This window comes from Etheostoma spectabile, chromosome 4 (genome assembly GCF_008692095.1).
Source record: "Etheostoma spectabile isolate EspeVRDwgs_2016 chromosome 4, UIUC_Espe_1.0, whole genome shotgun sequence".
Classification (NCBI taxonomy): Eukaryota; Metazoa; Chordata; class Actinopteri; order Perciformes; family Percidae; genus Etheostoma; species Etheostoma spectabile.
This window is the reverse complement of record NC_045736.1, coordinates 28,317,983-28,332,716: the sequence shown is the minus strand read 5'-3', so window position 1 is coordinate 28,332,716 and position 14,734 is coordinate 28,317,983. Positions and strand designations below refer to the sequence as shown.

Genomic DNA, 14,734 nt, shown 5'->3' with positions numbered 1-14,734 from the left:
CATTTGTGCATGCACAAAAGCGGATTTAACGAGTTGGTGTTGCTGAATCTGAATTTCGTCACAACGGTGCGTTTATCGCACCGTTGTGACGAAAAGAGAGCTGAGCCAGAAGGCAAAGCTCTCGATCTACCGGGCAATTTTCGTTCCTACCCTCACCTATGGTCATGAAGGCTGGGTCATGACCGAAAGAACGAGATCCAGGGTACAAGCGGCCGAAATGGGTTTCCTCAGGAGGGTGGCTGGCGTCTCCCTTAGAGATAGGGTGAGAAGCTCAGTCATCCGAGAGCAGCTCGGAGTAGAGCCGCTGCTCCTTCGCGTCGAAAGGAGCCAGTTGAGGTGGTTCGGGCATCTGGTAAGGATGCCTCCTGGGCGCCTCCCTAGGGAGGTGTTCCAGGCACGTCCAGCTGGGAGGAGGCCTCGGGGAAGACCCAGGACTAGGTGGAGAGATTATATCTCCAACCTGGCCTGGGAACGCCTCGGGATCCCCCAGTCGGAGCTGGTTGATGTGGCTCGGGAAAGGGAAGTTTGGGGTCCCCTACTGGAGCTGCTGCCCCCGCGACCCGATACCGGATAAGCGGATGAAGATGGATGGATTATTGGGTTTAGCATTTCAATTTTGTAATGAGTGGAGGTGTAGCACCTACTGGTAGACTACTGTTGGGTATTTTGATCTTCTACAACATTTCAGCTTTGTATTTTATATACTCATAGTAGGTTTTGTTTGTACATTTTAATAGCCTGTATCAATCAAATCAGAGTACTGTAGGCGTCAAATAAATGTAACAGAGTAAAAACAACAATATTTGCCTCTGGACTGTAATAGACCTGGGCCTATAAAGTGGAAAAATGGAAATACTCAAGTGAAGTAGGCTACAAGCACTGGTCTACAGTAAACACAGTTACATTCCACTACCATTGCCGATAAATAACTTTTATTTGTGCAAGTTTAATGTGTTTTGTTTACTTCTTTGTTTTATTTTTCAGTATTTTATAATCATGATTTAACTAATCAGCATTTTAGCTTTGTTTACCTGTCACCTCCTCAAGGAGCTTGGGGAGAAACGTGTGTGTGCCACACTTATTAAAATACATAGCAACATTTCTTATTGCTACACTAAGATACTGTGATACATTTCTTTTGTACGGAAGAAGATTAGGGCCACTGGTGAAAAAATATGTAAGTTCTGACTTTATTCTCAGAATTCTGACATTAAAGTCAGAATTTTGACTTTAATCTCAGAATTAAAAAGAGTCAGAATTCTGAGAATTTTGAGACTAAAGTCAGAATTCTGACTCTAATCTCAGAGAATAAAGTCAGAATTCTGAGGATAAAGTCAGAATTCTGAGGATAAAGTCAGAATACTGACTTTACTCTCAGAATTCTGAGAATAAAGACAGAATTCTGAGAATAAAGTCAGAACTCACATACATTTTTCACATCCTCTTCCGTAGTTTCGTATAGTCTTGTGAAAATTATATATTTTTTTGGTCAGAACATTTTTACTGCCTGTTTACACATTGTACTACGGTAAAACATGGGCGCTACATCTAAGAGCTGCCAGTGAAGCTTGTTGGGGTAACTGTTTCTGGTGAGTGTGTATTCTTGTAAGCCGTATCTTAAGTGTAATGTAGTGACTGTCGCTGAAGTGGTACAAACAGTCCATTCCCACCGCATGCATTGAAATTAAAGTAATGTAAGGTTGTGGTCGCGTAATCTATCAGTTTACACTGTTGCTATGCTATGTTAGCCGAAACACGAGGAGAACAATCATGTGTTAGCTTAGTTTACAGGCGAGCTAGCTCGTAATGTTAGCTGAACAACGAGACTTTATTTTTTTTAAAACAGAGTCAGTGTGACATAAAGCTCATTTATAGATATGGTCACTTCATATCACCACGTTATGCCTTTTCATTGTTGGAGTGTAATGTTTAATGAGGAATGCATATAACGTTAGGCCAATACAAACTCCCCAACTTTAACGTTGAAGTAAACGTTAGCTCAACACGATTTTGCAAATACCTTTTAAACATGCCTCTAGGCAGATTATGTTTATGCCGAACATAATTACTGAACACATACAATTTTTAAATGGGTTAAGCAATGTTTCGATAGATATATAAATTCGTCAACAAGGAAGACCTTTTCAAATGTCTAGATTTTTCGAATGCAGTTTGGTATGAAGCTGTTTTAACAAGAGAAGAAAGAAGAAAGGGGTTACAAGCTAATATAAAGTCAAAGTAAATACACCTTTTGTAACTTACTGCGGTCGGAAACGAGTCGTTATGTTTTACACAAGCTATGTTTACAGTTTTCACTCTGTGTGGCACATGTGGGCTGCAGCATGTGGAGACGTGATCAACTAGCAACATTTAATAGAGTCAACCACAAGGTGGCATGCTATAGTCAGCCGGGCCGTTATTCAGCCTGGCTTACTGCTATGGAATGCAATCCTATACACTGTAACTGGAGCATGAGATTCCTCCTGTCATTGATGCTACAGGTCTTTATTGCAACCAGCATTCACAATGATAACGCCAGCGTTTGACCTGAGCCAAGATGCAGAGTACCTGATCCTCAGCATCCGTGTGCCCTACACCAGAACATCAGAATTTGACCTTTACATTGATGGGTCAGATTTCAAGTTCTATGCCAAGCCCTACTTTCTTAGGTGAGTTAACCAATACACTTAAACAGATGCAAGGTGTATCTGTTAAAGTAGCTTGGATGAAAGCAGTTAATTCACAGACTCAGGTACTGACTGTAACTGTCTGGGTCTATGTGTTTTCAGATTATCTCTTCCTGGAAGAATAGTGGAGGATGGGAGAGAAAAGGCCAAATTTGACATTGATAAAGGTAGGTCACATTTTTAAATTGTGATAATTTTTTAAGACCAATATGGCAATTTTGATATAGTACGCAATTTTTTAAAAAGTTCCTTATCTTCCTCTAGCTTCTTCCTTATCTGTATTATTATTGAAAATGAAATATAAATCTTACTGATCTCTTGTCAGTAGCAGTATTGTAAAAAAACAACAACAACTTTACCTCTCTCCCTCTGCATTGTGCAGCAGAGGGCACAGCAGACGGCTCTGCAGAGTTGTGTAATTACGACTTTATGACTTTTCCTTAACAGAGGAAACACCGTCCATTCTGTGGTTGTTGCAACACATTCTCACTCCCATCTCGTAAAATACGGCGCTTGGTCAGGTGCCTTTGTTATTGACGCTAAAAGTCTCCTTTAGGGTCATATAACACTCTTTACCTAAACGAGCTTGGTCGGGGCTATTGGCCTCTCTTTTGACGCGGTTAGGTTTAGGGAAAAGTCGTGGGTGGGCAAAAGGTAAAGGTACTTTGTCACATACACACATGTGTAGCGAAATTCATTCTCTGCGTTTAACCCATCCCTCAAGGGAGCAGTGGGCAGCCATTTACAGCACCAGATCTGAGCCTATGCCTTGAGAACCTAGCACATGCATTTTTGATGGTGGGGAGAAACCGGAGCACCCGGAGGAAACCCACGCAAACATGAGGAGAACATACAAACTCCACACAGAAAGGCCCGAAACAACCTGGATTCAAACAAAACCTTCTTCCTGTGAGCCCACCATGCTGCCAGGGACTGGAGGGCTTACGGTACCATGACACTTGGGAAATAACGGGCCGGTTAACAACACACGCGAGACACAAACCCCGCTCTCCTGTGTGAAAGTCCTGTGTTTGACCCAGCCCCCATACCAGAAGATCAAAACACCCAACAGTAGCCTACCAGTACGTGCTACACCTCTACACCCATTACAACATTGAAACGCTATACCCAATAATGCCTCAGTAATATTCCAGATCACAATGACACGGGCCATCCAGATGAATAATGAGCACTTTGTCTTTTAATACTTTAAAAGTCCCGTAACATGGTGCTCTTTGGATGCTTTTAAATAGGCCTTATTGGCCCCTTTGTACCATATCTGAAGTCTCTTTCCCAAAATTCAGCCTTGGTGCGGAATTAGAGCCACTAGAGCCAGTCCCACAATGAGCTTTCCTTAGTATGTGCCATTTGTGAGCCCGCAGCTTTTGAGTAGAAAAGGGGAGGGGGGGGGGCAAGGTGGAGGCTGGGGTGTGGCCTTAACCAACTTGGCTTTCAACTTTGCTCGTTTGAAAGCCAAGTTGGTGTTGTGTTGTGAGCTGTTCTCTGTCTCTGTCTCCCTCATTACTCAATATTTCCCACACTGTCTGTTTGACTTAATTAGCGTAGATACTCCCCGTTTCATGGAAGTTTACACACCTTAAATATGATTATTTTAGTGTAAACTAAAAAAGGGACAGAGGGTGAGCCTGTATGAGGCAATAATACAATACACTGACAATGATAATACATTTTTTACATTACATTTCTGGATGTGCATTTGTTAAGCACCATTCAATTAAAATGGGACTGTAAACTAAAATAAAACGGCATGTTGTAGTTTCTGTATTCATTACCAAAGCATTTATCAGTAAAACATAGGGGAAATGTGAAGAGTTGCGTTTAAGTTGTGCGCCCCTAAATAGTCCGCCTGTGTCCCTAAATATTTTAGTTAGGGGCTACAATGATCCTAGTAAAAATAGTTATCCTGGAGCCCTGATTTGATTGGCTGTCTGTCACCCAGCTCTATGAATCTCAGCACTCTGAGCATTGATCCTGAGAAGCGCTGGGAGCCAAGAGAAGGGAAAAAACACAAAAAAAACTCTAATGTAGGATCTGATTTCTTCCATTCATTTTATGTGTTTTTTTTGTCAACACTACAAACCAAGTCATGGCAGGATTTTTCGGATACATTTCTAAGTCCTAACAACTGTTGTTTTTCCCTCCGGTGTTTGTCAGGATGTGCTGACCTTTCCTTTCAACGAGGAAAAACGGTTGTGCAAATGTTATCTGAACATATTGAGCTGTGTTGCATTCCATCATCTGTATGCTGAGCAGGGGTTTAAAAAACAGTTTAACCTTTTTAATGGATAGTTTCACAGTGAAGATACAGACAGGAGATATAAGGAGAAAGTAAGACCTGCGTATGACTTGCAACAAAGTTCTCTGGCTGGGATTGAACCTGAAGTTGTGGTTATATGGGATGCATCTTAACCACTAGGCCCCCAGGCAGCTTCAAATTGGTTTGACTTAAATAGTGTTTTTAGTCTTCCATCACCTCGAAAAAGAATCTGTACCGATTCTTTTACAGTTAATGATATCACATTGAGATGAAGTGAATTCTTGAGGGAGAGCCACCATTATGCTTGTTGAAATATGTAAAGCACAAATTGTTACAACAGCACTTTCCCTTAGGGAGATACTTGGAGGGATGCAAGTGAATGTGGTCTGCAATAAGGATGCACCAGCCCCGCTTTTTCAGTACCAATGTCTGGGTTTTGGGTATGAGGCGATACCGTGTCTCAATCCGATACCAGTGTTTTGCAGGATCATTCTTTTCTGTGTGAGGCAACATCAGGCTTGAGTTAAAGACTGCTTTCCTATCTTTGTAAAACAAAATGTACATAATACATAGATATACATTTACCGAATTTGTTATTTGTTATTGAGTGCCAGTAAGTTACTTGGATAACACTTCCGAGTAGGGCTGGGTAATATATCGATGTTGTATTGATATCGCGATATGAGACTTGATGTCGTCTTAGATTCTGAATATATCTTGATATGGTGAGTGTTGTCCTTACCTAGATTTACAGGCTGCATTACAGTAAAGTGTCATCTTCTGAACTTACCAGACTGTTCTAGCTGTTGTATTATTTACATTTACCCACTAAATCATTAAATCATTTCTGGAGAATATTTTTTCAAAAATCTCATTGTGTAAATAACATTTTGAAGAACCAATAGTCAGCCATACAATATCGTTGCAATATCGACATCGAGGTATTTGGTCAAGAACATTGTGATATTTGACTTTCTCTATATCGCCCAGCCCTACTTCTGAGCATTGAAGACATTTACAAAGAGACTGGTGAGAAAGGCCAATAACATTGTGTGTGCCTACACACACCCTCTGGCATCTCATTTTAAATTACTGCCATCTAGGCGTTGTTTCTGCCCACCCCTTCTGGCCAAGAACAGATCCAAATTCTCTTCTCAGTGGTAGAGCGGTTGCCTGCCAAAAAGGTTGGCAGTTCGATCCTTGGGCAAGGCTTGGTGCTACGGCAGCCTCGGCCACAGTGTGTGAATGTGTGTGGATGGTTTCTGTACTATGTTCAAGATTATTCGTTAAGACTGGAACAGTGCTAAATAAATACAGTCCATTTTTGTAATTGGAAACTGTAGACATCCTGGTCCTTATTAAATTACTTTGCAGAAATGTGCAGGATATTGTTGACCTGTCTTGACGCTTACAGTGCACTGACCAAAACATGGTTCTAGTTGCAGACAGTGATTTATCCCTGGGATGTCTTTAGTTAGTACTTCAGTCAATCAGCAAGGGTAAATTAACCCGCCAATCATGTTATTTCATCCCATTTAAAGGGCCACTGGCGCCATCTGTAATGTCATAATGACTAAAGTCTGCCGGCTGCCTGTGATATGTGTTTTCACCGTGACAGTGATGGGGAGCTCATGTAGGATGTTTTTTTAAATGTATAACGAGCGAATGAAATGTTATAATGACTACTGGAGTGGCGGTCACTAGTGTCTATACAACACTGTCTGTCAATGTGATGTCGCTTTGATTTCTGTTGCACATAATCGATTCTAATGAAGTTGTCTTTATGGGGACATCTGTCTTATGGACTCTGACACCTCATTGCCCGTCTGTCAGCAGGGCCCCAGTTAACTCGCTGTGTCTAAATAAGCCTGTGACATCTGCTAATAAAGCTCCGCTAATGAGTGTCCTTGTTTAGACTTCTAATGAGCAATCATTAAGATCCCTCTTTCAGGCTTTTTATTCTGAAATGCCTGCAACTCAAGCAATTAGTCAGCTCCCATCCTAAAGCACATCTAAGCTTTAACACTTGGGTGCATTGAAATTTGATGAGGTCTTTAGGCGACCATCAGATTTTCTCTGTGGTGGGGCCAAATCAATCTAATTCATCTAGTGCCTGTTTAGTTTTAATAGCAGTTTGTAAAGAAACTACTTAATTTTGAAGTGTTGCATGCACAGTTGGCCAGATTGATTGGCTATTGTTTGTTAAACACTTTCAAATTAAAATCTACAACTGTGCATTAAGTAATTAATGAAAGTTCCTTTTTTCTTATTAAAATGAATAGCCTGTGATTATTGTCTTCTTATTGTTACTCCATTGTTATTTGTGACATATCGCATGTCAGTTTATATAAGAGCATTTTGTCATTCTGCCCAACTTAGTATACATATAAATGACAATTTATATGTGATTTATATTGTCTATGAGAAAAATCTGAAATATACTTATTTTCTGATTATTTTCTTTTAATTGATAGCCTTTTGTAAAATGTCAAAACTAAAATTACTTAAGTCAGAAGTGACTATTATTTTGAAAAGTCACTAGTCACCAAAATAATACTTAGTTCCTAATATATTTAAGACGCTGTGATTACCCAGTCATTGCTACAGTAAATTCACATTTGATAAATAACAGAGGGTCAGTGGGTCATCAGTATAATAACTGGTTGATGTATGGGCTGTTATTTATTTGATTAGTTGTTTCAGAATTAGGCAAACAGTGTGTAGGGATGTTATTAAAAAGGAGCTCTGAATGGTTAAAATAAAAACCCATCTCTTGCTCCATCTTGCTGCAGGTCTCGTCACTCTTTGGGTCCCTAAGGAAACAGCTGGAGAGCACTTTGAAGGACTTCAGATGCTGACGAGTCTCCTCGCCCCAAAAGGCTCCCGTTCAGCAAAACCACTGATAGAGGACTTAAGCACAGGTTAGCCAAACCTATACACCAGTTTAATTAAAGTAATAAGGGAATTAAGCTAGAACCAGCCATAACTTTATAACATTTCAAAAGGATGCAGTGAAGCTGCGGGGGATGATGAAGATGAAGATGAGGAAGAATTTGACTGGCAGGTTGAGCAGGAGGTGTACAAGGAGAGCTCTGAGGAGGAGCTGAGAGCCCTGCCGAAGTATGGCTTTGGCAATCGGCGGTCTGGAGTGTTTGCAAGATTACAGGTGAGATTACAGATACCCAGTCCTAGAAATAATGGGTATCTTTCAAATAATGTTTGATTCCGGTACAAATACCAATACCGTGAGTGACTTTGATACTGATTCCTGAACCAAGTTTATGAAAAACCATTTCAACTAAAAGAAATGACACCATTACCCATTACAGCGCAAATCTGTTTATTTATTTTTATCTGTGTATAACTTAGAGTTAGACAGCCAATCACCCGCATTATTAGATCTTTGGTAGAAGCATGCTGAATGCTTATTGGCTCAGTAGTCTCGCTTCGTCAGACCTTCCTCTACAGCGCTGCAGAGGTGGGTCTGGCTAGTCCGCAAGGCATTCCGGGATGGGAGAAAAACGTGCTCTGGTTTATTGGCATTTCTTTAAACCAATCACAATTGTCTTGGTCGGTGCTTGGCACTTTCAAAGGTTGGAGCAGTTAACCATAGTCCTCATAAATTCACCGGAGTGAAAAAAAAGAAAAGAAAACACAAGGTAACGGACATCTGATGGAATTTCTGCACTGAGCCATTCCAGAAGTGTAACGTCGTGGATATAGACTATTGGCTCACTGACGCGGATTAGATTTATTCATTACGTATAGAAATTTTGAATTGCATGACGAGGCATTCGTCGGTGCCTAAAAAGTTTTGAATTCTGTACCCGGCCCTAATTATTTCCTCTTTGGTGAAATCCTTGCATCTTTTCTGATTAAACAAAGTTGCTGAATAGAATCATAAAAGGGAAGTTCAAATGACATTGCCAGATTGTCTATGTCGGGACTGTCCCTACAGGAGGAACTGAGTGATGTGACTGATATCAAGAACCCAGAAGGAAAGCCAGCGGCAGAGAGGAGGCAGGCACGGCTGGACGCAGAGGCATCTGCTTTTTCACCTGACCATTACCTGTGAGTTTATCAAAGATTAAAACCTCTGACACCCTAAAACATGGCTTTTTTTCCCCAGCCCTGTGCTGTCTGCTAACATCGGTGTCATTTCAGGGCTGATCTGTTCGAGGATGAGCAGATAAAGAGGCTGCTGAAGTTCAGGCCGTGGTGGGCCAAACTGAGTCCTTCTACAGAGCAGGAGGGAGAAGCTGGTCAGTCCAAGTTAAATTTGCACTTTTTTATCCAATGCACACAAAAAATAGATAAATAAATGTGAATTATTTAAGTTATAGGAAATTAAAAGTAGCCAACAAAGTAGTGACTGAAGGCTACCAGAAGGTGGCATGAAGTTGCAAAAATTTAGAGGGTAATCATAAATTGTTTGATCATATTATTTTACCAAATTAAACTGCACTTCTTACTGCATCATTCTTACTATCCCCAGTAGTACCATTCCAAAACTTCCACTAGTAGTATATTGTTCCTTGAAACAGTGTATATGCAGAGTTCCAAACGGGACTCTGTTGGCTGGGATTTATGCCTGCAAGGCACTGACATTGTTCTCTGACAATATATTAATCCCCAAAGGACACACAAGTCTTTTGACTGCCCCCGTCTAGAGGAAGGTCAGCTAGAAAGCAACAGAGCTGCACTCCCTGCAAAGTGCCTCAGGGCTCTTAAACAGGAAAGACACTTTCCATTATGAGAGATTGATCTTGGACCTTCCCTAATCACTACATCTCTCTGCTGCATGTTGACCAATTTAAACAAGAACAACTGCTGAGTTAGAACTCAAATGCTATCTGCCTTCTTGCCTTTTCTATATCTTTTATCTATTTATTTATTAAATTGAGGTTTTATTTTTGCAATTAGTTCCCACCCATTTCAAATCAATGGCTCGTTTACATAGATTGAGACGTGACGCCTGTTGGCTGGAGCCTCCCCGGTTCATTCCTCCGCTCAGCCTCTTGCATGGGAACGATAGCTCGTGAAGCCTCGGCACTGCAAGAGACTTATTTAATTGTGCCATCCGGCTCCTCTAACAGCCTGCTAATTCCAGCACTTCCACTGCTCATAGCCACAGCTTACGTGTAGTGCATGGGTGTCGTACTCTTGAGAGAGGATTTAGATTAAACAGATAGCATTATCGCAGGAGGGAGTGCTGCTGGTTGGGTTTTCCATCAGCGTGCGGGGCCCGCTCGCTGATGAGCAGCCATCAGTCAAGCAATGCAAAGTCCATTAGCCGCAGCCTGAGTTTAGCCCTGCGTAGAACATTACGGCTCCCCGTAACACCGCCGGCTCCCCCGCCTCATTCTGCATTCTAAGACAAAGTGCCTCAGTTGGAAGCCCAGGCATAGATAAATGGGCCAAATTAAACTTAATGGCTTGATTGACGGGTCGAATAGCATTAGCCTCCGCTGAGTGTGAAGAATGGCGTTGGTCATGAGATTTAAGCGGCTTGCCATCAAATCTTGAAAGCATGCTCGTGATTTTAACTGCTTGTCGTATATATTTAAAATGGCAACTACGAGTCCTCCATGTGGGAGGATTTCACACACACACACACACACACACCCACCCACCCACACCACACACACACACACACACACACACACACACACATTCTGCTAAGTCTGATAGATATGTATGTATGTGTGTGTGTATGTATATGTATGTATATGTGTATATTGTATGTATTGTGTATGTATATATGTATTGATATATACACTCACCGGCCACTTTATTAGGTACCCCATGCTAGTACGGTTGGACCCCCTTTTGCCTTCAGAACTGCCTCAATTCTTCGTGGCATAGATTCAACAAGGTGCTGGAAGCATTCCTCAGGAGTTTGGTCCATATTGACATGATGGCATCACACAGTTGCCGCAGATTTGCGGCTGCACATCCATGATGCGAATCTCCCGTTCCACCACATCCCAAGATGCTCTATTGGATTGAGATCGGGTGACTGTGAGGCCATTTGAGACAGCGAACTCATTGTCATGTTCAAGAAACCAGTCTGTGATGATTCCAGCTTTATGACATGCGCATATCCTGCTGAGTAGCCATCAGAAGTTGGGTACATTATGGTCATAAAGGGATGGACATGTCACCACATACTCAGGTAGGCTGGGCGTTGCAACGATGCTCAATTGGTACCAAGGGCCCAAAGAGTGCCAAGAAATTCCCCACACCATGACACCACCACCACCAGCCTGAACCGTTGATACAAGCAGGATGGATCCATGCTTTCATGTTGTAGACCAAATTCTGACCCAACCGTCCGACTGTCGGCAGCAAATCGAGACTCATCAGACCAGGCAACGTTTTTCCAATCTTCTATTGTCCAATTTCGATGAGCTTGTGCAAATTGTAGTCTCAGTTTCCTTTTCTTAGCTAAAGGAGTGGCACCCGATGTGGTCTCTGCTGCTGTAGCCCATCTGCCTCAAAGTTCGACGTACTGTGCGTTCAGAGATGCTCTTCTGCCCACTTGGTTGTAACGGTGGTTATTTGAGTCACTGTTGCCCTTCTATCAGCTCGAACCAGTCTGGCCATTCTCCCTGACCTCTGGCTCAACAAGCATTTCCGCCCACGAACTGCCCTCACTGGATGTTTTTTCTTTTTCGGACCATTCTCTGTAACCCTAGAGATGGTTGTGCGTGAAAATCCCAGTAGATTAGCAGTTTCTGAAATACGACGCCTCTGACCAGCCAGTCTTGCACCACATCACTTTCTTCCCCATACTGATGCTCGGTTTGAACTGCGAGATTCTCTTGACCATGTCTACATGCCTAAAGCACTGAGTTGCCGCCATGTGATTGGCTGCTTAGAAATTAAGTGTTAACGAGCATTGGACAGGTACCTAATAAAGTGGCCGGTGAGTGTATGTATGTATATGTGTAGATATAGTATGTATATGTAGATATATGTATGTATTACATATGGTGTATTAATATATATATATATATGTATATATGTATATATGTGTGTGTGTGTATATATATATATAATATATATATATATATTATATATATATATATATATATAGTATGTATATGTATGTATATTTATGTATGTAGGTATGTATTGTATGTATGTATGTATGTATGTATGTATGTCACCTGCCAGATGGATGTGGACACAAGTGCTAATGAAGTAGAAACTGGCCCCTCTGTGCTCTCTGGTGTCAGGGCCAGCACACTGACAGGCCACAGCTGTCCACTGGAGGCCTGTATTCACACACTGGTCCCGGCTAAATGGTCCTGACAGCTTAGTCTCTCTTAGCCTACTGCACTTGTGTTATGGCTGGGTTTATAAATCTGATCTTTGATTAAGATAGATAGTACTACTACAGAACGTTTACAGTTTGAGCAGACTGTCATTAATGTCCCTTTGATTTGATACCTAAATTGATCACAGTTTGTGTATGTCAATTATTATGCACAAAATTAACCATATCTGCCATCTATGGTCACAGGTTGACCTCTTACGTTTGTGAAATTCTGGATGCGTTTTCCAACCCTCAGCAGTATTTCAACAAAGCATATTTACTCCATGCCATCAGGCCATCTGGACCTGTAGAGAGCAGTGCAGAGCCAGGCCGCCGTTCCAACTGGAGGAATCAGTTCAGAAATTAATTTGCAATCAGCAAAAGCCCCCATACACTGTGTGCTAATGTCCGTTAGAACTGATTGGCTTCAAAGCTGAGATGAAGGGATGTGGTGTTGGGTAAATCTATCAGATCTGCTAACCTTCCCTCAGTGGGTTGGCTGCTGAATTAATAGAAGAAAATATCAGCATAACAAGGCTGCTGGGTCCAACTTGCAAGAGGGTTGTTGCTCTGATCAGGGTGGCCGCGGGTCCTTAAAAAGTCTTAAAAAGTCTTAAATCACGTTTTCCTAAAATTAAGGCCTTAAAAAGCATTAAATTGTCTTAAATTCAGATTGGGTAGGTCTTAAATAGTTTGTGTCATGTCACGGCGAAAATGACGGCAATCTGTTGTCGAATATTTTTTCCGTTAGGCTTCGCTGCGTTGTCGCGCTAAAATAAGCCTATTTGTAACGGTCCTATCCCCTGACCAATCGGCTATCCTAACCTTAACCACTCCAACCAATCAATCTGCTTCGGGGGCGGGTGTGGCGTGGCGTAGTCAGTGAGATTTGTAATTTCGCGGGATTCGTAATTTAGCAGCATGCAGGGATACAGAATTGGATAGCGTCTAGAAACACGGGGAAATGCAAGTTCAGTGACAAGTGGCTTGAAAACAACGAGTACCTTGGTTAAGGTCGGTGCCTGAAATGCTTATGAAGCGAACTGCGTTATGTGTCGGAAGATTTTCAAACTTGGGCCAATGGGGATCAGAGCGGTGGAATCGCACGTACAGAGCAAAAAACAGAGACTAGCCTACGTACAGGCACGCCAGCAACCCGCCATTGCTAGTTTCTGCTCCACCGCTAGCAACGATGTCAACGCTACAACGCTAGATGTTATGCGGGAAATCTACAGCAACAACGCCAGCTGACCTACGAGCAGTTTGTGGCTCTACGCCAACACTCCGAGCAGAGGGGACGGGGGGGCTGAGGACCGTGACAAGACACAATTCATACAGGTCAAATGACGGGACTGAAGAAGTGTTCCAAGCAATATTTCCAGATTCAAGGCTTGTACAGTCATTTACCTCTGGAAAAGAAAAGACCAGATACGTGGCTAAATTTGGATTGGCGCCATATATAAAAAAATAGCTCATCACAAAAGTCCAGAAATGCGGTGCGTTTGTAATTATGTTCGATGAGACACTGAACCAGACAACCAAAAGCAAACAGCTGGACTTGCATGTGCGTGTATCGTTATAAATTGGTAAGGACACTCTTTTGGGAAGGCTTTCTCAAGTGCAAATCACTGTTTGTTTATTTAGAATATGAATTTTTTTCCAAGTATATCACAAAAGCTCATGACTAGACAATCAAAACTTGAACAAAAATGGTCACTTGGAGACCTGAAAACACACACACACAACATATCCCCCACAGCAAAACACTCATACACACTGCTGTCTACTTTCTCTCCATGATGAGTCCTCACAAACTGAACCCATCCATCTGAGTCTCTCTCTCTCGTCTGCTGTTAGGCACAAAACATATAAGAGTCTTTGCATTTTAAAGCAGCTGAAAATGGCATTTATTATTATTTTTTTATATTACTTGATGTTAAACCATTTGTTCAAGGGACCCAAATGTTCTGAAAATATGAATGTAATTTAGGACAGCAATTACATGTTGTGTTATGCTTTCAGATTACACACATTAAGTCAATGTTCTAAACTCAACCGATTGTTGCATTTACCATACTGTTAATTTGTGTTTACTTGGAAAGATTACTGTATATTCCACTTTGTATTTCCACGTAAATTTGGTCTTAATTCATTTAGAATTGGTATTAAAAAGTCTTAAAAAGTCTTAAATTTAACTTGTTAATACTGTAGCCACCCTGGATACCATTTAGATTTTGTGTTTAGTTATTGTTTTTTTAATTTGCCATCTTTGTATTGTGCAACATCTTTCTTAAGAACAAATGGCACTTGAAATGCAATTTTTTTTTTTACGGTGAATGATGATCCAAAAAAACACTTTTAGAAACGCTCCGTTATGTCAACACTTGTATACGAGATCTTTGCTCTTATATTTTCATATGTCAATGGCCTGTCCATCCTGGCCATTAG

At 41.5% G+C, this 14,734-nt stretch overlaps 1 protein-coding gene across 2 annotated transcripts in view; it reads left to right on the top strand.

Moving 5' to 3' along the window:
• The first annotated feature begins 1,514 nt into the window (after positions 1-1,514).
• Positions 1,515-14,734, top strand: part of shq1 (SHQ1, H/ACA ribonucleoprotein assembly factor) — a 38,742-nt gene continuing 25,522 nt past the window's right edge. The window contains exons 1-7 of one of the 2 annotated variants that reach the window (XM_032514850.1): positions 1,515-1,602; positions 2,512-2,669; positions 2,790-2,854; positions 7,758-7,886; positions 7,971-8,131; positions 8,924-9,036; positions 9,130-9,227. In XM_032514850.1, the coding sequence (XP_032370741.1) occupies positions 2,527-2,669; positions 2,790-2,854; positions 7,758-7,886; positions 7,971-8,131; positions 8,924-9,036; positions 9,130-9,227 (709 nt within the window). In that variant the 5' untranslated portion in view covers positions 1,515-1,602; positions 2,512-2,526. Of the gene's footprint in view, positions 1,603-2,501; positions 2,670-2,789; positions 2,855-7,757; positions 7,887-7,970; positions 8,132-8,923; positions 9,037-9,129; positions 9,228-14,734 lie in introns of both variants that reach the window. The other variant, XM_032514851.1, reaches the window with a different exon arrangement.